Raw genomic sequence first — 25,737 nt, forward strand, 5'->3', positions numbered from 1 at the left:
TTGCTCATTCTGAAGGAAGTTTCTCTCATCTTACTAAACCTAAGTTTTCTTTATTTTTTTTTTCTACTTCATTTTTAATAAGCCTTAAATGAGGACTACACTGGCAAACCTTTTTTTAAACAAAGCTATCTGCAAAAATCACCTAAAATGTTCTTTCTCCCCACTTTCAAAATTAGAACATTGTGCCGAAGCTGGGACATATATCTTTTTATCAGGATACCAAATTATAGTGCATATGACAAATATGGAAAAATGTAGTTTAAAATATCAGAATGAGAAAGGAGAAAATTGAAAAGTATTTTAAAATCTTTCAGCCTCCTTCACAGTTGGTTTGATAGTTTGATACAGGACCCCAACCAGGTACATGGGAAAAGGTACAGAAGAGTGAAGGAGATCATAACTTTATAATCCTATTTATTTTCTTTTCAAGTTTAACCATCAATGCAATTTTCAATCCTAATCTAAGGACTTCTGTGGAGCCATAGCCTGGAGCAAAAATCCCAGGAAATTCTATGACATCTGATAGCAAGGAGCAAAATTCTTGATCTGGAACACATGGCACCAATAATTGACATGAAGAAAAGAAAATTAATACATATGCAAAATGTCAAACTAGAAAGTTTATAAAATATATTGATGGTGTAACAAAATTTCCTGTATGATTAAAATATTTTATTATATTTGTACAACTAATGAAAATATTTCCTTCAACTAATATATTTAAGACTCTCAATACATCAAAAATTCAGTATATTGAAGAATAGCAATAGCCCTTAGACTTATATACCGCTTTGTAGTGCTTTACAACCCTCTCTAAACAGTTTACAGAGTCAGCATATTTCCTCAACAATTTGGGTCCTCATTTTACCCACCTTAGAAGGATGGAAGGATGAATCAGCCTTGAGCCTGGTGAAAATTGAACTGCTAAATTGCAGTCGGCCAGCAGTAAGCAGAAGTAGCCTGCAGTACTGTACTCTAACCACTGTGCCATCATGGCTCAGAATAGAATATAGGCTGTTAATTTGTTATCATATTGATGGATTTTTTTCCTTTCTGAAAACTATTATCTGATAGTCATCTCTTTTGAACTCTGATGGACATTGTGGCACAGGTAGTCCTTGATTTATTACTGCAACTGAGAGCAGAATTTCTGTTGCTAAATAGTTACGCCAGTTGAATGCAATTTTATGACTTTTTGCCATGTTTGCTAAGTGAATCACTGCAGCTGAGTGAATCATGTGATCGTTCAGTGAGTCTGGCTTTCTTCCTTGCTTGTTGGAAGCTGGCTGGGAGGATCACAAATGGTGATCACATGACCCTGGGATGCTGCAAACTTTGCAAATGCATGCCAGTTGCCGAGCAACTGAATTTTGATAATGTGACCCTGAGTATTTTGTGATGATCATGTGTAAGGACAGTTGCAAGTCACTTTTTCCACAACCAAAATCTATAGCAAAAATGTAGATTTAACAAACCTTGGAAAAATGCTTTACACCAGGGATCCCCAACCTTTTCGACGCCGCTGACCCGGTTCCGACATCAGCTGGGTGCCGCGGCCCGGTACCCGGCGTCAACTGGGCGCGCCATCTTTTATATGAAGCTGGCTGGGAGGATCACAAATGGTGATCACATGACCCTGGGATGCTGCAAACTTTGCAAATGCATGCCAGTTGCCGAGCAACTGAATTTTTACCACAACCAAAATCTATAGCAAAAATGTAGATTTAACACCTTGGAAAAATGCTTTACATCACTGTCTATGCAAATAATTTAACTATATAGTAGGCAGCCATGGGCATTATTTACATTTGCTTTCTTTTCCTCATCTCTTCTGATAAATTCCCCAAAATATTTTCTACTTTTGCCTGTCCCTTCAGGGGGAATATCTTCTTCTCACATTGATTGTGCTCCAAATACAATAGTACTTTCAGATTAAACTTTTTAATGATATTTCATTATAAAATGATTAACATGGAATAAAGGTTCATTTGCTTCAATGTACACAATAAAAAACCAATCCCTCAGGGAAATAAAACTGTCAAATCCATTTGGGCTCAAACTGTGTATGTTATACTAAAGATAAACTTGCATGGTTTTAATTCTTCTCTATAAACCTTTAAAGAGTTCTGTTGCCATTGTTCAATGATGAACAACCTCTTTGTCAATCAGTCTTAGCATTTATTTTTTGCAATTGTGTGTGTCAGAGTATGGAGAACAGTTGCAAAAGCAAAGCAATGATGCAAAGTGTAACCATGCAACATACCGGTATAGCACTTTCTTTCATCCTCCCCCTTGAACTTCTGCAAAGCTATGGGTTTTCTTTGCCTTTTAACACTTTTAAAAACTTTTAAAGGTTCCTATTGTATGTTTTGTGTGCATTCTACATTAAAATAGCAAGAGGACCCTCAGATTACCTAACTCTGCTCAAAACATCTTTTTGCAACATAATCAAAATCCTTTTTTGTGGCCCATCATATTGATTCAAGACATTCATCCAAGCTGGAGTAGAAGTTCCCAAATCCTCATAAAATGGTTAAAAAACAACAACAGAAGAAAGCCCTCCTCTATCTCATTGTATAATTGCAATGTCACTAGCTAAGAAGCAACCTGACCACTTCTGGGTCTCTCTAAAGCAGTATGTGTGGACTCCAGCCATTAGATGTTTGCCCTCTATTCAAATGATTATGAACCTGAGTCTATGGAAAGATGTTTTATTGTATGAAAGCTGTGAACCAGTGGCCCAACAATCTTGTAGTTTTTGCAACATGAAATTCACAGGAAAAAAGTAGCCCATCATATAAAGTAGTGTTTATCAACCTTGGAAACTTTAAGATGTGTGGTTTTCAACTCACAGAATTTCCAACCAAGTTGAATTGGTCCACACATTTTCAAGTTGCCAAAGTTGAGAAGCACTGGTTTAAAAATTAAGTATCTAGTAATTGGAAATGTGTTTCTGTTCTCCACAAGGACAGTATTTTTATTATCTGAAAATTTATTATCCATGAGGATAACAATGTGAAATTAAAATATGTTTAAATGCATGTGAAATGTAAATGTAATTCTTTTTATAAAGCAATGTAAACTAGAATTTGAATAAATGCTTAGAAGACTCACTATAAATTGCCCTTTATCTAATTAGATATTTGTTTTACACTTTTCTAACTATGTGTTAAATATCTCCATCTGCAACAAGCAAAAGTGCCATCGTTCTTTCAAAAACCATAAATAGTGACTATAATAATATCATTCAAAAAATAACTTTAGCCATCTGTTCCCAGATCTCTAAATTCACATAATGACAGCAGTTCCAGATTTGAGGATATGGAGAAAGAAATCATGAGAGAATGAAAGCAAGAGAAAAAGAATGCATACGTGGAAAATAAGCCGTGATACCTCAGTTTCAATGTGCAGAATAATCATGCATAAACTATTATGCAACCCAATAGATAAGAACATAGTGTTCTCATAGTGCAAGTGTAAGGACTATAACAGCCACTGTGTTGAACAGAAAGGCAGAAGATTCACAGAGTGTACCCAGGAACACCATTTAACAGTCAGAAGACATTATGAAAACTCCTTAACAGCACATAGACAACCACAGTTTCAAATGAGAAATTGCTAGCACCTTAGACCAGCTAAATAAAAAAAGGGGGGGATTTCGGGAAGCTTGGCATTCAGACAAAACGGCCATTAATAAAAACATAAAGATAAACCATATTCACAACTTTCAAAAGACACAATACAAAAGCTAAGAAGGAAACAAAAAGACCAGAATACATTGTCTTCAGCAGCCAATACCAAGAAAAGCAGGAAATTCACACCAGGCAAACAATAATACCCTAATCAAGGAGAAAACCACAAGCTCATCAGCACTAGCAGGGAAGGCTACTATATACATGGCTCAAAAAAATAAAGGGAACACAAAAATAAGACATCGTAGATCTGAATGAATGAAATATTCTTATTAAATACTTTGTTCATTACATAGTTGAATGTGCTGACAACAAAATCACACAAAAATTATTAATGGAAATCAAATTTAGCAACCCATGGAGGTCTGGATTTGGAGTTACATTCAAAATTAAAGTGGAAAAAAACACCACAGGCTGATCCAACTTTGATGTAATGTCCTTAAAACAAGTCAAAAGGAGGCTCAGTAGTGTGTGTGGCCTCCACGTGCCTGTATGACCTCCCTACAACAACTGGGCATGCTCCTGATGAGGTGCCAGATGGTCTCCTGGGGGATCTCCTCCCACACCTGGACTAAAGCATCCCCCAACTCCTGGACAATCAGTGGTGCAACGTGGTGTTGGTGGATGGAGTGAGACATGATGTCCCAGATGTGCTCAATTGGATTCAGGTCTGGGGAACAGGCGGGCCAGTCCATAGCATCAATGCCTTCATCTTGCAGGATCTGCTGACACACTCCAGCCACATGAGATCTAGCATTGTCTTGCATTAGGAGGAACCCAGGGCCAACCACACCAGCATATGGTCTCACAAGGGGTCTGAGGATCTCATCTTGGTACCTAATGGCAGAGCACATGGAAGGATGTGCGGCCCCCTAAAGAAATGCCACTCCACACCATTACTGACCCCCTGCCAAACCGGTCATGCTGGAGGATGTTGCAGGCAGCAGAACGTTCTCCAGACCCTGTCACATCTGTCACATGTGCTTAGTGTGAACCTGCTTTCATCTGTGAAGAGCACAGGGCGCCAGTGGTGAATTTGCCAATCTTGGTGTTCTCTGGCAAATGCCAAACATCCTTCATGGTGTTGGGCTGTAAGCACAACCCCCACCTGTGGACGTCGGGCCCTCATACCACCCTCATGGAGTCTGTTTCTGACCGTTTGAGCAGCCACATGCATATCTGTGGCCCGCTGGGGGTCATTTTGCAGTGCTCTGGCAGTGCTCCTCCTGTCCCTCTTTGCACAAAGGCGGAGGTAGCGGTCCTGATGCTGGGTTGTTGCCGTCCTATGGCCTCCTCCATGTCTCCTGATGTACTGGCCTGTCTCCTGGTAGCGCCTCCATGCTCTGGACACTATGCTGACAGACACAGTAAACCTTCTTGCCACAGCTCGCATTGATGTGCCATCCTGGATGAGCTGCACTACCTGAGCCACTTGTGTGGGTTGTAGACTCCATCTCATGCTACCACTAGAGTGAAAGCACCGCCAGCATTCAAAAGTGACTAAACCATCAGCCAGAAAGCATAGGAACTGAGAAGTGGTCTGTGGTCACAACCTGCAAAACCACTCCTTTATTGGGGATGTCTTGCTAACTGCCTATGCTTTCCACCTGTTGTCTATTCCATTTGCACAACAGCATGTGAAATTGATTGTCAATCAGTGTTGCTACCTAAGTGGACAGTTTCATTTCACAGTACTGTGATTGACTTGGAGTTACATTGTGTTGTTTAAATGTTTCCTTTATTTTTTTGAGCAGTTTATAAAGAGAGAGTAAAACCCACACTCAGTAGTACTGATGTTTTTGCTATAACACATTGTTGTGTTTTGTTTCACTCTAAGAAGGCAATCCACCTTATCACTTTATTCTTTATTGGACAATTTGTCCCAGAAAGAACTCTAAAAACTTGGTGTGTGTAGTGGAATGGTGCCAAAGGAATTCTGCCACTAAGACTGCAGCAAACAAGCTAGGAAAAGCTTCCAACTCAAAGTCACAAGTGAGCAAATTTAGCAGTAGCCCCATGACATGTGGAAGCTGCAAACCTTGAAGCAACTGCCTGACAGGCAAGATTTGCTAAGACAGAGCCAAGGGGTGGAGGGTGGGTACAGAAGGAGTTCAACCAGCATCTGCAAAACACCTAAAGTAAGCCAACTCCTTACATGAGTCCAGGCAAAGTTTTATCAAGCAATTCCAGGAAGAGAAGATTGTGAATGCTATGGGCAGAAAGAGGAAAAGCTCTTATGCTACAAATATTTAGAGACTGAATAAATAAAAAGGACTTTCAGGTGTAAATGGACTGTGTTTGGCTTCAAGAGCTGAAAACATGGAGAAATAAGGAAAAATAGAGAGAGAAAAAAATAGGAAATAAGAGAGATAGGAAGACATAGAACCAGGACATAACTCTGGAGATGGAAATTAGTAGAGTCAATAAAGTCAAGTAGTTTTAGTAAACATAGATCAATACACTAATTTTGGATTGAGATAGACAGTGGGAAAATAAATATACAAAATTTAACATTAGCATTAAATAATAATAAGATGCTTGCAAACCTTTCATTCTTTTATAATAAAATTATTTGCGGGGCAAAAACAAACCTAAATCTTGTGTATGTGATCTATATGAGATTAAGAAAATCATAGGCTCATCTCTTTGCATGTTAATTGCGTGCAGGAGTTAAGAGTTCTGCAGTGAAATTTTGAATCTTCATTTTTATTCAGAAATACACACAATTTCTAGAAGGAGAAGTTTTCACTACTATGGAACAGGCAGCGTTTTCTGACAGTATTTTTTTTTCCCAGACAAATATAAAAATGTGTCTATACCTGCAAAGATCAGAATAATGCAAACACAATATTCTCTCTAATGTCCTATGGAAGTGAAAGTTAGGTTAGGAAAATAATGGGATGCAATTTGAATTTTGGTGTTGGAGAAGACTCCTGAGAATATTGTGAGCAAACTGATGGATTAACTCAGAATTCTTACTTGAGGCAAAAATCACCAGGATCAAATGATCCTACTTAGGAGGAGGGGAAGGGGGGGGGAGAGTGGGGGAGGGGAAGGAGAAGGAGGAAAAGTATCTAATATTATGAAAGGTGGATGAAAAGAGAAGAGACAATTAGGTGCAAAATGGACTCAGTTATGATAAGTGTGATATGGGAAGACTTGAAAAAATGAGTTAGGAGAGACCACAGAAACTCTGTGCTCACTAAAAGTAAAAAAAAAAAAAACCACTGATGGTACATAATAATAATAAAAAATGGCACAAGTTTTGATCCATTTGCACAGAACCTAACAGAAGTAAAAATGAAAGGCCTCCATAAAAAATGGAAATCTTTAAAAGGGACACTTATACTTTGAAAGGAAAGTCATCTTTATAGGTGATATAGGTTTTCTTTCATACTAGAATAGATGGAAATTCATGAAATCAATAATACTTACCTCTCAGACATTGCATTTACAACTCAAGTCATAAGATACTGGGGTTTATGACACCTAAATCTCTTGACATTGACCAGTCTAAAATCATTTGACTAGGCCCAGAGATTATTAACAGTTAATTTGTACATATTTCTTTTCCATTCTTTATTCTGCCTCTAAGATTCATATTTTCAAATGGACATGAAAATTAACTTTACATTATCAAGTTAGTAAAAATTCTAAGTTATTTTGATTGAAAATCTGATTCTATACAATATTTGGTTCTTGTGAGTGGGTTCTTTTGGGAAATGGTACAGATCAGTAATCAATAGACTTCCTTACATTTCCACAGACACTTATTTAAAAAAATCTTATCTTCCTCACTTCTACATTAAGACTTATTACTAAGCCTATGCTATTTTATGCTATACTATATGTTTATGGGCATATCTCAGTCCTCCTAAACAATGCTGTTCTCTTTTGTGGCTTGAGCTTACACCAAAATCTTTAGCTACCATTTAGCCACCTTCCAGTTGGCTTCTGTTGCTATCAACTGTTGTTCTAAACTACAACTGAGACATTGCCTTGAGTTCCTCAGTCTGTGCTGGGGTGAGAACAGAAAAGTGTTTTACCAGCAGCTGGCTGGCTAGCTTGACCTTCTTAGCTTTTCTGCTGGAATAGTGAAACTTCTGGACTCTTTTTTTTAAAGCTTTTTTTGAAGAAGCCCAAACCTGCTCTTCCTTTACCATCAGTTGTCTGTTGAGCTGACAGCTGTTTCACACCCTTGACTGCAAATTCTTCTTTTCTGATGTCCCATATGACACAAATCTTCTTGCAAACACACCCACACTCTGCATTTTCTTTTTATGATTGTAAACCAGGTGTGGTACAATGGTACAAACCAAGGAACAGAAGAACTTATGCTGATACCTGCAAGGCTTTCCTTCCACTGTTGTAAGTCTCTATATTGCCCACATCTTGGGGTTGATTATTGGATCACCTGTCTATTTATCCTCTTTACATTCTAGCAGGTTGCAAAAAGCACTGATTAGATTCTTTGATATTACTTACTTCTCAAAATAAGTTTTGTAAGTGTACTAAAACTTAGTAAACAAAAAGAGAGTTGTGGTCTTTTGGGAATTTTTGCTGTTGTATGGTCTATAAAGTATGTTTTATTTTAATATAAGATAAAAATCCAGCTGAGCCTTCTGGATGTTTTATTTATCATTCAGTTTTGGTATTTGCATCACTGTGTATATTTTTAGAAAGTGAAAAATCTAGACTCTGCTATTAAAACAGCACCTAACAAAGAAGATCACCATGTCAAACAGTTCCTATGGCTAATAGGAGTATAGTTATCTGCTGAACAAAGTTACTGAATTCAAAAAATGATAGCATGAACAAAGATGTACCTTAGTCAAACCTCAGCTTTATAATGTAATTGTAGGAAAAAATAGACTGTGATTTGCACAACATACCAGCTTCTTTGAAATGGTAATAAGTTTGCTGCTGGGCACTAGATAAATACAGTACATTAAAATAGAGAGTGAAAATAAATCCCAGTGCTGTAGGTCTGTATGTTCCTTAGAAAATGCACTGATGCTTGTCCTGCTGAGCTTGTGAAGTCTGATTTGGCCATTGGCCCTTGCTATAATTTATGTGAAAGCCCAGTAAAAATAACTGCTGTGTTTCCTTTCTGAATCAAAACCAAAACATGCACAAATCCTCAGTTTGAACCTGAGTTTCCAATGCAGATGACACCAGCTAATAATTGTACGATGGAGCAGAAAAGGATAGGAAGGGCAAAAGTCAACACTAGTGAAAGCAGTATTTGTTTTAGAACACAAATAAGATCTTTGTTGTTGTTGGTTGTAAAGTCGTGTCTGACCCATCATGACCCCATGGACAACATTCCTCCAGGCCTTCCTGTCCTCTACCATCTTCTGGAGTCCACTTAAGCTCACACCGACTGCTTCAGTGACTCCACACAGCCACCTCATTCTCTGTCATCTCCTTCTTCTTTTGCCCTCAATCTTTCCCAGCATTAGGCTCTTCTCCAGTAAGTCCTTCCTTGTCATTAGGTGGCCAAAGTATTTGAGTTTCATCTTCAGGATCTGGCCTTCTAAAGAGCAGTCAGGGTTGATCTCCTCTAGGACTGACCTTGCAGTCCATGGGCTCACAGGAGTCTTCTCCAGCATCATAGTTCAAAGGCCTCAATTCTTTGGCACTTCAGCCTTTCTTATGATCCAACTTTCACAGCCATACACTCAGGGGTGGGATGCTACCAGTTTGGCCTGGTTCTATAGAACCTGTAGCTGTGAAGAGCAGCTGACACCGAACCACTTTGGTATTTGGCCTACCCATCTGCCTGGGCTCTAGGCTGTCCTTTATTCCCTGCTTTTCCCTCCTCGGCTGCTTGTACGGCATAGCTGAGGTTGAAAAAGCAGGAAACAAGAGGATTTTCAAATGTTGTGCACCTGAGCACAGCGCTTGGCAGCTCTCCAGGCAGCAGAGCTGATGATTTCTTGCAAACGCTGCACACACATGTGTTATGATTGTCTGCAGTTCAGAGAACTGGCAAATCACTCTACTGGCTGGCCCTTCCCTCCCCGCCCTCTCACTTCTTACCTGACATGCAAGCCATCCAACTTGCCTGGTTTGGTAAGTTGCTATTTTTCCTTTTTTTTCCATGACCATCAGCTGTTCTGCTCTGCTGGGAGATTTAGATTAGCTAGAAAGAAGGAAATCCAGGATTTCTTCCTTTCTAGCTAATCTAAAAGCAGAGCTGAACCTGAAGCTTTTCAGTGCAGACTCAAGTAGCTGATTGCAGATAGATAGATCTCTAAGTGAATCTGTGATTCTGTGAGCAACTCAATCTGCCTGCCTGCTTTGCCTGCTTTTTGGTAAAAGTTGCTCTTTTTTATTAAAAAAATCAATATTTACATAAATATTTATAATATTTACATACAAGCCATGCCCACCCAGTCACATGACTACCAAGCCATGCCCAGTCAGCAAGCCATGCCCACCCAGTCACATGACCACCAAGCCACACCCACAAATTAGGCCACACCCACAGAACCGGTTGTTAAAAAATTTGAATCCCACCCCTGTATACGTTGCAACTGGGAAAACCATAGCCTTGACTATACACACTTGTGTTGGCAGGGTGATGTCTCTGCTTTTTAGTATGCTGAATAAGATCTTTACAGATCACTTTATCTTTTCAGATCTTTTTACAGCAGATCTGCTGTGGTAATCTGGTGAACTTTTCGGAATCCTAAATAGTAGTACATATATCCTAAACAAGCAATCTATCACACATTCTTGCAGCTGTCACTAAATTATTATTCTGATGATTATTAATCAATGATGTTCCACAGGTGGGCAGAATGGCAGAAAAGGCTCTGTTCCTGGGTCCTAAACAGTTGATAGTCTTTCATCAATGGGACCTGTAACTAACTAATTGATATCATTACTTACTTTAATTAATTAAACAAATGCTAATATCCAATTATAGATGGGCAGAATGGGGTCGGGGGAAGGTGGGATCTGTTGTTAATCAATCAATCCTCCATTGTGATGTTCCCCCATTGCGACCCCAAACTAACTTCTAGGTCCTCTTCTTAGATAGGTCCATGGTCATCTTGAGTCATTCCTAGCAGGTGGCATCCCATTTATGTCGGGAATATGCTGCCAAAGACCCAGCTTAAGCACTAAAATCCACTGTCTGTCATCAGGGATAAAAAAAAAGTCCTGCTGAGTCAGAATGCCATCTTGGGGACAATCAAATACCTTTTGGCTATGATCAAGCAAAGAATTGATTAATCCATATTGGCTTATCATAACTCTTGCTTTTTAACTAACTAATTCCATGACTGTTTCTACAGTATGATCATTTTAAAGAAAACAGTATAAAATAGAAATAGTTTGATGATTTTGTTTTTAATGAACACAAATACCATGTAAGAGAAGTTGACAGAATACTTGGAAAGCACATGTTCTTCAACAGATTATAATTCTGTTTCAGTTAACAGGATCAATTCAGCATTGCTCTGTAATACTGTTTTACACTAGATGTTCTACAAATTAAATTGTTTGATACTTCATTCAACCTGATTGCCACTGATTTTGAAGTTTAAATCTTAAATGGAGTCTCCCATTAAGTAAGATTTCCCAGATCTTTCTTACTATTTGGAAGCAGCTCATCTGAAACAGGGGACATAATATAGTTGTCCTTTCATAAGAAACAAATTAAATGAAATATTGCAAAACTGATTTGGGAAAGGGAAAGGAAAGAACTACAATGAATTTGTTTCTGCCGCTCCTGTTCCTTGGTTAGCTGTATAAATCAATGAAATACAATATACAACTTCCATGATGAATTTGAGAAGAGAAAAAAAATGTACTAAAGTTCTGGAAGACAGAAAAAGGAACTATTGTCAACCCAAATGAACCCCACCTTGTTGAATGTGGGCATGCATGAAAAATAATTTTAATTATGTTTAATTATTACATGTAAAATTTAAATTTAAATTGCATTTGCTTGACAAATATTTTTTTAATCAGTATGAATCTGAATCTGATCATAATCATTCTTCTAAAATCTTGGAGCCAATATTAATACATAGAGCTGGCAAGATGGTTACTTGTTGTTTGTTTATTAAACTTATATTCTCCCCATCTCACATAGAGGCAAATCTATCTGTCTTCCAATAAATAAAAGATCAATATGAAACAGTAAAACATTAAAACAGTAAATATAAGTATAAATTAAGTCCATTAACTAAGGCAGTATTCCATTCAGTTTTTTTAATTGACTCAGAATGAAAACTAACATGATAACAATGCCCAAGATATAAGAATAGAGAGGGAAGAATATTATATTACCAATATAATGAAATTTTAGCATGATAAGAAACAGAAATATTGTATAGAGGAAGAAAAGCAAGACTTTAGAATCTCCAGACTATAGACATGTCAATCTTTCACAAAGCCTTTCACTACCCCATCAGAGATAGCTATTAGCCTGTATTTTGGGTACACCTTATCCTATTTCATGTGCATATTATCAGCACCTTCTTGCTTTCTTTCCAATAAGTCCCTCCCCATCAGATCACCAGGCATTAATATAGATCTGGATTTAATCTACAGACTTCATATTGTGGCTGATCTTTGTTGTAGAGCAGGGGTGTCAAACTCGATCCCATTGTGGGTTGTATCAGAATTTTGTTTGCCCTTGGAGGCCAGGGTGAGCATGGCCTGGCCGTCATGGCTGACTGGGTGGGTGTGGCCGGAGTGGGCCAGGGTGGCGTGTATCGTTCCCTCACCATCTCCGGGATGGCCCTGTGGGGACAACTCTGGGTCTATTGAGGGCTAGATCCAGCCTATGGACTGCGTATTTGACATGTCTATTTTAGAAGGAAATCAGGCTTAAATGACTAGAATGATATGGGAAAAAAAGTATATTAGAAAAAGGACTTGAAAGTTGGAATAAGATTGTTAGGAAGGCTACATATAATAACCCACAAATAACTTTCCCCCATTTTTTCTTTCTCATGTACTTATTGCAGATCATTGTATCCTGAGCAGTGTCATTGGAAAACTTCCAATGGATTATTTTTTTGCTTTTAATTATATATATTTTTCCTTCAAAATAAAGATGGAAATAAGAGTGGTGCTTTAAGAATGTAAACTGTTTCAATTTTAGCTGTTAGATCTTTAATTCTTCAATAGACCAAAAGTTACAGCATCAAATTTTGGACAAATAGTAGTGGTATGATTTGGCTGGGAACATTAAGGATGGACTTGGGGAAATTTGTTTTCCAAAACTTTTCTGCTCCCATTTTTATCCTTAACCTTATATTCTCTCTTCAACTTGAAAACAAACAAACAAACAACTTTGCTCCAACCTATGATGCCACCAGATTCCTGCTAATATCACAGTAAAGACTATCACCCTTGTAAGACGGAGCAAGTCAGGAAACAGTTACCATGAGAAATACTAAAATGACTTTATTGATATATGCTATGATAACAGCACCTTGAAAGCCTAACAGGGTCTCTTTTTCTGCCTCTTATGCCGAAGAGAGTAGAGGCAGAACAATTTCGTACACTTTTCTGCTTTCTCCTACTGAGCTCATTTTCTTACTGATTGCCACATTTCCCCCTCTAAGTTCTCTACATAGTGTTCTATAAGTAATCAGCAGCAGTGCCCAATCCGCATAAAAATATCCACCCTTAAAGTAAACAATGTATGGAAAGCTTGCAGGTACGTGGGGGGGGGATTAGAAATTCCTGAGCCATATGCTCAAGAGGGAAAGAGAAGCGGGGCTTAGAATGGAAAAGTCAGCAGCATCCTGAGCCACTGTTCTATAACAATGTATTCAGTTTTTTTTTTTTTCTGGATTCCCCCCTTCCCCGTAGCTCCAAATCATTTGTTTTTTATTTTTCTTTTGTCAGCTTAACTTTAGCATTAGTTTATAAGAAGAAATACAATTCAGTTTTATAGTCCAAGTAGTTTATTTTCAGGATCCTAAGTGCTTGTTAATTTTTCACCTCCATCAACAACTATCTTCAAAGGAGATATAATGAATTGATACGCTGTGCCAGGATGAATCATGCTAGACATTAAGATTTGGCAGATGTTCTTACTAGATGACATCCTTACTCACAACGAGCAAATGCCAAGTTTTCTAATTCAGTGATGACATAATTTTAGTAATTGTTTACCCACAGAAAAGACATCTGTCAATAATTACGTATGGTGTCATCATTGTGCTTATTGATTATTTATAAAAAAGACTCTACTTCACAAGAGTGTTCCAGAAAATCAAATTTGTTTGGTTTTGGAGTTATGGATAAGACTCCATTAAAATGATTTTAAAGGCCTGAGAGACAAATTTTCAAAATGCTTTATGCTGCTTATTCTCTTTTTCTGCAAATTCACCAACATGAGCAATCGAGGAACTTATTCATTTCAGCAGATGAGACTACTGGGACATTTTGTCCTTTTTTGATCTGTAGTTTGCAGCAATTGAGTTCCCAATGCATACCTTACAGTGCTCAGGAGAAAAGGCTTGGTTGGATGAGGAAAAAAAGAGGAATGGAATGCTGATTGAGTAGTTTCTGAATTAGTTTTGGTCCCTACATTAAAGAAGAGAACAAGGAAGAAGCTCTTATTTCTGCTTTTCTCCTAATGAGCTATATTATTTCAGGGGACTGGTGTTCTGGAACAGGGGTGTCAAACTCAATTTCATTTAGGACCACATCAATTTTGTGTTTGACCTTGGGTGGGGACATGGCCAGCATGATTTCATTTGTGTTGGGGGCAACTGTAGTAGCCTGAGCGCTCTGCTAGTGAAAATCAGCTTCCAAGCTCTGTTTTTGGCTGTGATGGCCTCCTGTAACCCGCTGCCAGTGAAAACGGAGCTTGGGAAACTGCGCATGGCCCTTGTAAACTCCATTTTCACTGACAGAGGCACTGCAGTTCGGTCCTTCATTATTTCCAGGGTGGCCCCATGGGCCAGATCTAAGTACCCCGTGGGCCCACAGGCCTTGACTTTGACACCACTGTTCTAGAAGGTTCTTCTATGACATAAGAAATAGCAAGAGGAAAGGAACTGCAATTTAGTTGAAGCATCTTCTTTCAGTGCTATATGAACAGAGCTTATATATGTGCAAAAACAAGTAATAATCTAACTCCTGTCCTACATTACCAGAAGGATCCCAAAGGAAAGTATAATTAATTAGCACATTCTCTTTTCCAACTATTACCATGTGTAAAGGTTATAATTAGATAACAGAGCAATATAATGAAAGAATAAATGAGTAGATTTTTGGACTTCTTTAATCTATTATCAGAAAGAAGACCAAGGAATCCCTGTTAAAATTAAAAATCATAGCAATTAAAAGAGATAAGAAGATATCTGTTCCAGGTAAAATGATTTTGTTAATTTAACTGATAGTCAATAAAAGTTAAATTTATAATGACACATTATTTTAAATAATTATAATAATTATACATATAACAACTCAATCCTATGTATTTTTCATAAAGTAAATTCCATTTCATTAAATAAAATTTGTTCCAGATAAATGTTGCATGCATATCGAGTTTTCCACTAGAATAATCTAGGAGTGGAGTGGAATGGAATAGAACGGAACAGAACAGAATAAAAGACTTTATTTGGCCATATGTGATTAGAGACACAAGAAATTTGTCTCCGGTGCATAAGCTCTCAGTGTATGAGACTATAATTATTATAGTCTTATACACTTATTACACATACTATAATATTTATAATAATACCACTAAGAGGAGATAGTAAAAAGATAGGAAGGATAATAGTAATACTATAGCTATACAACATGAGTAAATATACATAGACCTTAGACAGCACTATGAGAGTTAGGTGTTCAACAGAATGATAGTGCAAGAGAAAAAACTGTTCCTGTATCTAGTTGTTTTGGCATGCAATGCCTTATAGCAGTATACTGAGGGGAGGAATTGAAACAGTTTATGCTCAGAATGTTAGGGGTCTGTAGATATTTTCTCAGACCTTCCAAGTATTGTACATTGCGTTTTACTGGGGATTGTGAAGATACCAAATTGTATTTATTCACTCTACAATGTTGTGATGCAAACAATAGTCACACACATATATTTTCAGCAAATCTCAATATTCCAAAACTGTGGTGGAATATAGCCCAGATTCCCAAATCTGAGGGCTACATTCCACCACAAAAACATGGGAATGGTCTTCCTAAATTATTTTCAGCAAATTGCTGTTATGTGTGCTTTATTTTCTACTTGTTGTCTTGAAAATTACTGAAGGTATTAAAAAACCAACTGATCCAATTTGCCAGTCCAATCCAGAAGTCTGGAAATAGCCCAGTTATTTGCCTGGAATTGCTTTAGAGTAGTCCAAGTTTAATAGAGTCCAAAGTACATTATGCAAAAGGGAACTCTTTTCTTCCCTAATGCGATAATATTTGAATATAAGGAATTATATTAGGAATTAATTCACTGGTGTTTTCCTTAAAATAAGTCAAGCTCTATATTAGGTAGTAATGCTATAAAGTGTTTTGCATTTGCTTTTATTCCAAAGTGCATGAGGTAAGCACAGCTCCAGTTTGCAACTCTTTAAGACTGGCGTATTTGGAAAAATGCATGGGCTCATTTTTTATTTTTTTATTATTCAAATTTTATAGCCACCTATCTCAAGCTAATGAATCTAAGGGTATAGTAACAATTATTTAAAAAATAAACACACAAGAAAAAACAGATGAACAGCAACACACAGTGAAAACACTCACCAATAACAATTCAACACAACTATTGTGCAGACTTAGCTAGCCTCCAGGTCTCCAAGTGTCCCATTACATTGGCTTTAACCCTGTTGGACTTTTACAAGGCTTTAAAGGCCAATAAGGTTGGGCCAGTCTAATCTTTGGTAATGCTATTCCAAAGGGCAGGTGCTATGATGGAACAGGTATTCTTCATCTGGCTGCCATCCATATCTAACTATGAAGTTCTGGGAGAAGATTCAACTTTTTTATAGAATTGTAAACTGATGTTATATTTGCAGCTGTGAGGGCCCTCAAATGCTTCTTTTAGAACCGAAGCAAAGCATTGCACAATCATACTAGACATGTTGGGTACTAGATAGCTCATAATAAGAAGCTTTGCAACATTGAAGAAACAAAGGAAATTCCTTCCACCCAATTGTTTAAGATGCTGTGGTCTGATCACAAAGGTCGTTCTAATGCACAGGTGTCAAACTCAATTGTGTCATGTGACGTATTGTGACGTATCATGACGTTTTTTGCCTTTGTGGAGCCAAAGTGGGCATGGCCTTCATGTGACACATCTGGCCCAATATGACACCCAATCTGACACCCCTATATCTAATATAAAGAAAAGATGGTTCATTATTAAATACAATACTTGTCCTCACTGTTGGCTTTGGCACTCTCATTTGGGTACAAGGCAGTGGTGGGATTCAATTTTTTTTACTACTGGTTCTGTGGGCATGGCTTGGTGGGTGTGGCAGGGGAAAGATACTGTAATATCTGTAAAATCCAGTCAGAAGTAGTATTTGCCGGTTCCCCGAACTACTCAAAATTTCTGCAACCAGTTCTCCAGAACTGGTTAGAACTTGCTGAATACCACCTGTGGTACAAGGACTTCATCACAATGAACCAAAGAAGAACAAATCAGGACTGGATTTTCATGAAGGCACCAAAGTGACATTGTTTATCTACTTTGTCCAAGATAAGAAATATCTCTTCCACTTGGCCTCTGAATCTGATCTTCAGCCAAATCCATTGCACATTCAGAAACACTTGAGGGGAAAAGCATTTCCAGAATATTCTTTAAACATAAGATAAAATTCCCTTGTACATGAGAAAATCAGAGATTAAGTATTTATAAACTCTCCCCTTCTTTCAAATGATGGTAAATTATTTATTGGAGATTGAAACCCCATGCTAACTTTCTCTACAGGTTTGAAGATCTGACTAGAAAATGGTGTTTGGGAAGCTCACCACATATCCTTTGTATTGTGATATTTTACAATAGGATGTTTTCTTTCATAACCCTTCAATGTGTTTTCATCAAGAACATGCTGTCTTTCTCTCTTTTTGACCCCCTCCTATCCATTCCCTCTTTGTCTATGGAATAAGGACATTCAGTAGCTGAGGTCAGTATAGTTTCAACCCTCTTTTGAAGTAAAGCTGTGGCAGGATGCTGTTTATTGCCATTTAAAATGTAAACTGAACTATCATCTCTCTGGTATCTCTCAAGTCACTAAACAGATTCCCAATTATAAATAATTCTTGGCATGTCTTTCAATAATTTCATAGTAGCACAGGATATTTTCATTCTTTTGAATAACCACCAGGCAGATCTGTCAGTAAGTTACTGAAGCAATTGCATTCACAGAAACAATTTCACACCACTGTCCAGTCTGTTTCTTCTTGCCCGAAGACATTTTTTACTATTAAACATGAGACAAGCTGAAAAGCAGTACTTCTGTTTATGTCTCTTCAACACATTTTCATCCTTCAGTTCATAGCCCTTCAGAAAAAATCTAAAACTACAGTATAGAACTAAATGCTTGTTAAGACTTTCTGAGCACATTCACAGGCCACATTCTTCTTCATTTATAAAAATCCTAGGAAAGTTTTTATACAAGATCTATTGAAATTAATATTAATTATTATTCCCAATAAATAGTACTCATTCTTTATAACTGGGAATTACAACAGCCTACTAGAAGCACAATGTGAATTGTTGCAAACACCCAAGAAAATGAATGCATTAGCAAATCAAAAGTTTTTTAATAAAAATTCAGCTATATAACTTGTATAACCCAATATGCACCCACAGACACATGCAACTTCTTTTTTGCAACTCAGTAATTCACAGGAGGGTGGAATCTGACATTTTCAGATTCATTTTATTTGCATTTTGATGATTTGCTGAAGGTTTTAAAAGGCAAGATCAATTTCTTAAGTGTTTCGTCCATACCGTAATAGTTGATTCCCCTATTGAGAGGGTTCTGAAAGACTGCTGTGTAAATCATCAGATACAAACAGTCCATTATCAGTGAAAAGTGTTACTTATTTGCCGGTTCATTAGAAGTTTATTAGAATATGAATCAGAGGTTTTCACTTTAATGTATATGAAAGTATACTGGTTTTAAACTGAAAATAATTTAGTTCCCGGAGTTCTTATAATTTTATCAATTGCAATAGACCTTGCTAAAGAGAACTTGTGTTTGGAAAAGAATAACTTTGGGTTTAGGCCAAAGAATCAGACAGATAGAGAGAGAGAGAGTGGGACAGAGAGAGACTGACAGACACAGACACACACACACACAAAGTCAGAAAGAGAGAGAGAGAGAGAGAAAAAGACAGACACCCACACACAGAGGATAATTTTTCTCATGTGTGTGTGTGTATGTAATTTTAAATGGTACATTTTGAAACCTCTATACATCTCTACAAATACATATTTTGCAGCTAACACCCACTAAGATGCAAAACAAAAACAGATATTCAGCCAAATTTATCTTGTGGATTTTCTCTTCTATTTGTTATGTGTTCTACTTGTTCTGTGTTAAATACCTCATCCTGTTACCCTGCCCTGAAAATGAGTAACAAGTGCTTTAAAAAAAGTGAAAAAATGCAACAGAAAAAAAATGCTGATACAAGAGTAACAGGTAGTTCTCTGTATACTTATCTAATACAAATATTATTCATGTATTTCTAATATGCTTATATTAACTAGGCAATATAGGAACCTCTAAAATACACACGTGTGTGTGTGTGTGTTGTGTGTATGTGTGTGTGTGTGTGTGTAGTTTGGGTGTTTCAGAAGCTGAAAATGCATTGCCATGAAGTTGCATCAGATGCTATTGATAGATGATAATTGAGCACAGTGTAAGTTAAAATTTCATCTGCATACTCTATCAATTGATCCAAAATCAATATTGCTGCTTTTATCCAATTTTTCTATACTATCATCATTCTCCCAATTTTTAATGCTGGTTTTCCCATAAAGTCATTTTATCATGGGAAAAATATCAAATCTTTTAAAATTATTCATTACATTCCATAGCTTTGTAACTGACATAATTGTTTCCAGGGATTCTAGAGTTCTATTTTAGTTAGATCCTAATATTGTCCATCCAATCATGCATATTTCAAAGTGCTCAAATGGAAAACTGAATTTTCCCACATTAATCAATGATTGCATTTTCTGTAAAAATATTCTTAGAATCAAAGACCACCACAGAAAATGTATGTATGTAAATACACACATATACACCAAAGCATCATGGCAGCATGGCAAATATTCTTAAGCAGGTTTTGATAGTGTTTCTGTTTGCAATTTAAGGCAACAACTAACATTTTTCATCCTGTTGCTGTAAGAGATTCTGATTGGCAGCAGGGTTACCAACAAAGATGGCAGGTTCACTCAACAATGCTGAAATGTATTGGCACATGGACATACAACCACATATAACAATTACCCAATTAGAACTGGCAAACTTATAAAATAAGAAAAGGAAAACATCATTTGTCCAATCCCAACAGATAGATTGGAGCTGCTTTTCAGCTATTTGTTATGTACCTTTAACACATTTCAAGATAAATGAGTCTTTATTTGTAACATCTGCCACATTCTGGACTATGGATTCATGTTTTTCTTTATGCTTACTGCATCCTGAGCATCATTTTTCAGCCTCCTCATAATTGAGACCACAAATTAATAGTTCTTGTCATTTGTGATAATGCTGCAGGGTGAAAAACATCCTGCTGTAAGTGCAGATGGAGAAAGTCACATGCCTAGCAAATATGACAATAAGCACCTTAATCTCATGCCACTGTAAGAGCCACCTGTCAAATTGAGAAGCAAATGCAGGTCTTTATGCAAAGTTTTAGCAGATAGTAGATAGGCACCATGGCTATTACTTACAGCTGGAGAATATCAGCGGGCATGAATGTTTATCCATGGGAAAATTATGTAGCTGCAGCTGGCATTCGGCATTGATGGTGAGCCTAGAGAAAACCAGGTACCTATTACTGTCTTGGTATGACAGCAGGCTATAAAAAAAATTAGTAATTCGGTCATTTCAAAGGCTTAATTGGAATATTATGAGAAAGTGCTTCTATAGGATTCTCTTTGATACAACTACTAGGCAGAAACTATCATGGGAGAAGGCAATAGCAATCGCTTCCATATTGTTGCTAAGAAAACCACACAGTCATATGGGAATTGGAGGGAGGGATAAGCTATCATTTTATAAATATTATGCAGATGACATGAATTATTATATTTACAGAGTGATGTCTTCTCGCGTGTGATATATTGTGGCTTGCAACAGATACCTCTACATGGATAGGTCCATGCAGTCATCTGGCTGACTTTGTTTGGGTTTGAAAACTGATTGGTTTCAGGCCTGTTTACTAGTGCTGTCCAGTACTTTGGATTCAAAGAGAAAGGGGACCATACATTTACCTGAATGTCTTATACCTATTGTGACTTTTCCCAGGATTGTGCTACAGATGTTGAAAGGAGCTGCTTAATCCCAGAGAAGATGCAACCTCTTCATGGACTTCTATATAGGGCTGATTAAATGTCACAGCATGGATCAGAACCCTTTTTTCTTTGAATCTAGAGCCCTAGATTTTAATATTTCAATGGAGGACTGCCAGTGCCATACAGCTAAATTTGACACTATCGTTACCTATATTTCTGGGAAAAATACATTAATTGCATATGTAGTTGTAGGTATATAGTACAGGTAATTCTTGACTTACAATCTTCCAATTTTAGTGGTTTAGTGACTGTTCAAAGTTACAACAGCACTGAAAAAAGTGACTTATGATCATTTTTTTACAGTTGCAACTGTTGCAGCATCCCCATTGTCATGTGGTCAAATTTTGGATGCTTGGCAACTGGCACGACCACATACTTATGATAGCTGCAGTGCCCTGAGGTCATGTGATCACGTTTTGCGACTTTCTGACAAGCAAAGTCAGTGGGGAAGCCAAACAATCATGTTACTAACTTAACAACTGCAGTGAATCACTTAACAATTGTGGCAACGTTAGCCCTGAGGTTTCTTCCAAGGGTGGTGAATCTGCTCCCAGTCACCTGTTAGCTTGGTCCCCAGAGAGAGTGGAGGAAGAACAGTTTCCCCAGGACTTAAGCAGATCAAGGCCTTCCTCTAGACAGGCTACTTGGGGGCCTGGCCCTTCCTTCCTCGGTGGTCAGGGGGTTCAAGGTGGACATAGGCCTAAGCCTGAAGCAACCTATACCCCCACAGCTGTGGGCCTATGTTCTGAGGAGAATAGGCCTGAGGACATTAGAGAAATGGTCTCTGTTGCCATAAGGCAGGGCCTAGCAGAAGGATTTAAACAATTCCTTCATCCATAAGGGGGAGGCCTGTCCTTGTTACACCAGGGTCTTCCCCAAGGGGTCTCCCACTCTCAGAAGGGTGTTTTCAGACAGCAGTTCTGTTTCCAGCCCTCCCATTCAGAGTTGGGGGAGGAAGAAGAGTAAGACTATTCCAAGGCCTCTGACCATAGTCGCTCTAGTCATTCTGAGGAGGAGGAAGGGGAACTTAAAGATCCCAATGTTTCTGAGGAAGAGGACTTCAGAGTTGATCAGCCTCCCTTAGCAGGGATTTTTAGGTCTGGAAGGTTGTAAAATAGCCAAACTCACTCAACAACTGTCTTGCTTAGCAATGGAAATTTTGGGCTCAATTGGGTCATAGGTTGAGGACTCCTTGTAGTTCTGGCTATGAAAATATCTTAAATTATTGTCCTATTTGACAGTTTTAAGGATAACAGCAATAACTCAGCACAACCCATTGTGCAGGTCACTAAAACACATCAGAACTAAGGGAAACAAGTTGCCTGAACAATCCCAATTTAATGCCAAACTGATTGTGTTTCTTATCTTTGAGACAAGGCCCTCCGCCAGCTAAGATTTTTCTATTTCTGTTATAAAATTGAAATTACATTAATTTCTATAAAAGGGTGAGTAATTATTTAAACTAGCCCTTCTTCAAAGACACAAATGCTTCTTACCTTAAAGTATACAAGATTTTCCCATCATTCCATATTCTTAGGAGCTGATTGGGTGTAGTAATCCAGTGAGCTTCTGCAGTTTTAGAATTCCTAAAAATAGTATCTGGGATCCAAATTAACCCAACCATATTGCTGTTGAGAGTGAGACTTCTTTTCACGGTGCTGTTGAAACGAAGACGGCTGTCAGTCCATGTCTGAGCAAAAAAAATATCAATTTGGTATTCCTGCAAAGGAAATTAGATATATATATATATATCAGAATAAATTTAGAAGAGCCAGATCATCTATTTATTAAAATCTTCACATTTCTCTTAAAACATTACCTTTCTTTTTTAATGCATACTCAAAAATTAAGAAGCAAGTCACGTGTTGCATTAACCACTGGAATTGGGTTAGTCACTGTCTTACTTCCAAATAATAGATGATAGGTTTTCAACTATGATAATAATAAGATGCATGTCAGCCCCTCCTAAATTTCTGATTAAAGGCAAGACTGATTCTGATCCATTCACCTGCATCTCATCACATGTTTTTAATGCTGAATGAGGCATTATTAAGCCACTAACTAGATAAAAAGGTAAAGCATCTCCCACATTGGGCATTTGGTGATTGTTAATGACACATCCAAGTAACTTTCCCAAATGTATTTTTGACTTCCCAGTCAAATACAGAAGTCCTCGACTGTTTGGCACTGGAAAAAGTGACTTATGACCATTTTTCACATGATCATTGCAGCATCCTCATGATCGCATGATCTAAATTCATGTGCTTGGCAACTGACTCATATTTAGGATGGTTGCAGTGTCCCGGATCAGTGGTGGGATTCAATTTTTTTTACTGCCGGTTCTGTGGGCAGGGCTTGGTGGGCGTGGCAGGGGAGGGATACTGTAAAATCTCCAATCAGAGATGGTATTTGCCGGTTTTCCGAACTACTCAAAATTTCCGCTACCGGTTCTCCAGAACTGCTCAGAACCTGCTGAATACCACCTCTGTCCCGGATCATGTGATCACCTTTTGCGACTTTCTGACAAGCAAAGCCAATAGGGAAGCCAGATTCACTTAACAACACAGTGATACACTTAACAACTATGGTAAGAAAGGTCGTAAAATAGGACAATTTTCTCACTTAGCAGCATAAATTTTGGGCTCAGTTATGGTCATAAGTCAAGGACAACCTGTACCAGCCAAGGAAAGCTTTCAAATTCAACTAGGTTTCAAAGTCAGTTAGGTTTTGTAGTTGTTGTTGCTGACCAGAGATGGTTCAATTAATTATGCCCACAGCAATCATTCAATGCATTTATCCAAACCTCTGTCTACAAACACCGACACAATACATTGAACTGTATCCCTTCCATTTAGGCCTTTATCATCAATTGCCCAGAGGGAGGAAACAAGAGATGCAATGGCTAAGAAGAGACAGAGCTAGCTAAGCTACTTTTCTCCATCACTGATCACCAAATGTCTGTGTGAAGAAAAAAACAAAAACAAAGAAGAGAAGTCATGTTTGGTAGATGAAGATAATACTAGTAAAATTAACTGAATCTGAAGATTACAAGGGACCTCAATAATTATTCAATTATCCATCCATCCACTCAGGAAATCTTCTACAGTATTCATACTGTAATAAATGGTCACCCTGATTTTGTTTTAAAACATTTAATTTTGTCAAAACCTGGATTTCTATAATATGAGACTATTGGTTCTTTGGAAAATATGCAAACTGTAATGTATATAGTAGCTTTTCAAATATATATATATGTATGTATGTATGTATGTATGTATGTATATGTATATGTATATGTATATGTATATGTATATGTATATGTATATGTATATGTATATGTATATGTATATGTATATGTATATGTATATGTATATGTATATGTATGTTTTCTGAGGTTTTCGCGGGTATTTGTATGTGGATCTTTGGTTATTCGGGTTTTCTCCTTCGTAAAATTGGAAGTATCTTGGTGACATTTCGTTGAAACGTCACCAAGATACTTCAAATTTTACACGGGAGAAAACCCGAATAACCAAAGATAGATAGATAGATAGATAGATAGATAGATAGATAGATAGATAGATAGATAGATAGATGTGTGTGTGTGTGTGTGTGTGTGTGTGTGTGTGTGTGGTATTCAGCTTTGCTCGGGTATTTTCCCATGTCATTGTAGTTGTGCTTTTAAAGTTGTAGCAACGTTTCGGCAGAATCTCATCTGCCATCATCAGGCTTCTGTATTGTGTTCATCTGTGTTCATTGTGTTCAACTTTAAAAGCACAACTACAATGACATGGGAAAATACCCAAGCAAAGCTGAATACCATACATGTAAGTACCCGCGAAAACTTAAGAGAATATATATATATAACGCCCAATCCCACCACCACCCAGCACAGATAAACTCCGTGGCTAAAACACTAATTACCAGAACCAAACGCCTGGCAGACAAGACACACATTAAGGCTGAACTATGCACCCTGACTAAAGTACTGACAGCCAACGGCTTCCACAAAAGCAAAATCACCAGGTTGATCCACAAAAACACACTGAAACATAATAGAGACCCAGAAGATGAACAGACCTATGGAACAGCTGTCCTGCCCTACATAAGAGGTACTACAGACAAAATTAGTAAGGTACTACACAGACATCACATCAGGACTGCCTTCAAAACAGACAGAAAAATAGCAGCCATCCTTAGCAACCCCAAAGATAAAATTGACCTGGAAAACCAAGGCATATACGAAGTCCCCTGTGCATCATGCCCGGCCACATACATTGGACAGACCAATAGAAGAATAAGTACCCCTGGATGAACACAAAAATGCAGTCAAAAAGCTGGAACACACTTCTCACTAGTCCAACACATGGAAGCTACAGGTCATAGCATCGACTTCAATGGCACCAAAACCCTGGCCACTATGGAAAACCCTGCCACAGAGTCATCAGAGAAGCCATGAGATTGAAAAAGACCAGAAAGCATGAACAGAAGAGATGATTCCACCAGGCTGTCAATCATTTGGAA

The 25,737-nt window shown here is 37.7% G+C and overlaps 1 protein-coding gene across 1 annotated transcript in view; it reads right to left on the reverse strand.

Moving 5' to 3' along the window:
• GABRG3 (gamma-aminobutyric acid type A receptor subunit gamma3) overlaps positions 1-25,737 on the reverse strand; it is a 420,264-nt gene that overhangs the window by 174,607 nt on the left and 219,920 nt on the right. Inside the window, exons 4-5 of the mRNA XM_087967117.1 lie at positions 22,713-22,936; positions 20,593-20,675 (exon numbers count right to left, since the gene is read on the reverse strand). Coding sequence (XP_087823243.1) covers positions 20,593-20,675; positions 22,713-22,936 — 307 coding nt within the window. The remainder of the gene's footprint in view (positions 1-20,592; positions 20,676-22,712; positions 22,937-25,737) is intronic.

The sequence above is a fragment of the Notechis scutatus genome, chromosome 5 (assembly GCF_049901735.1).
Source record: "Notechis scutatus isolate UNSWTSFEM ecotype Mainland chromosome 5, rNotScu1.2, whole genome shotgun sequence".
Taxonomy (NCBI): Eukaryota; Metazoa; Chordata; class Lepidosauria; order Squamata; family Elapidae; genus Notechis; species Notechis scutatus.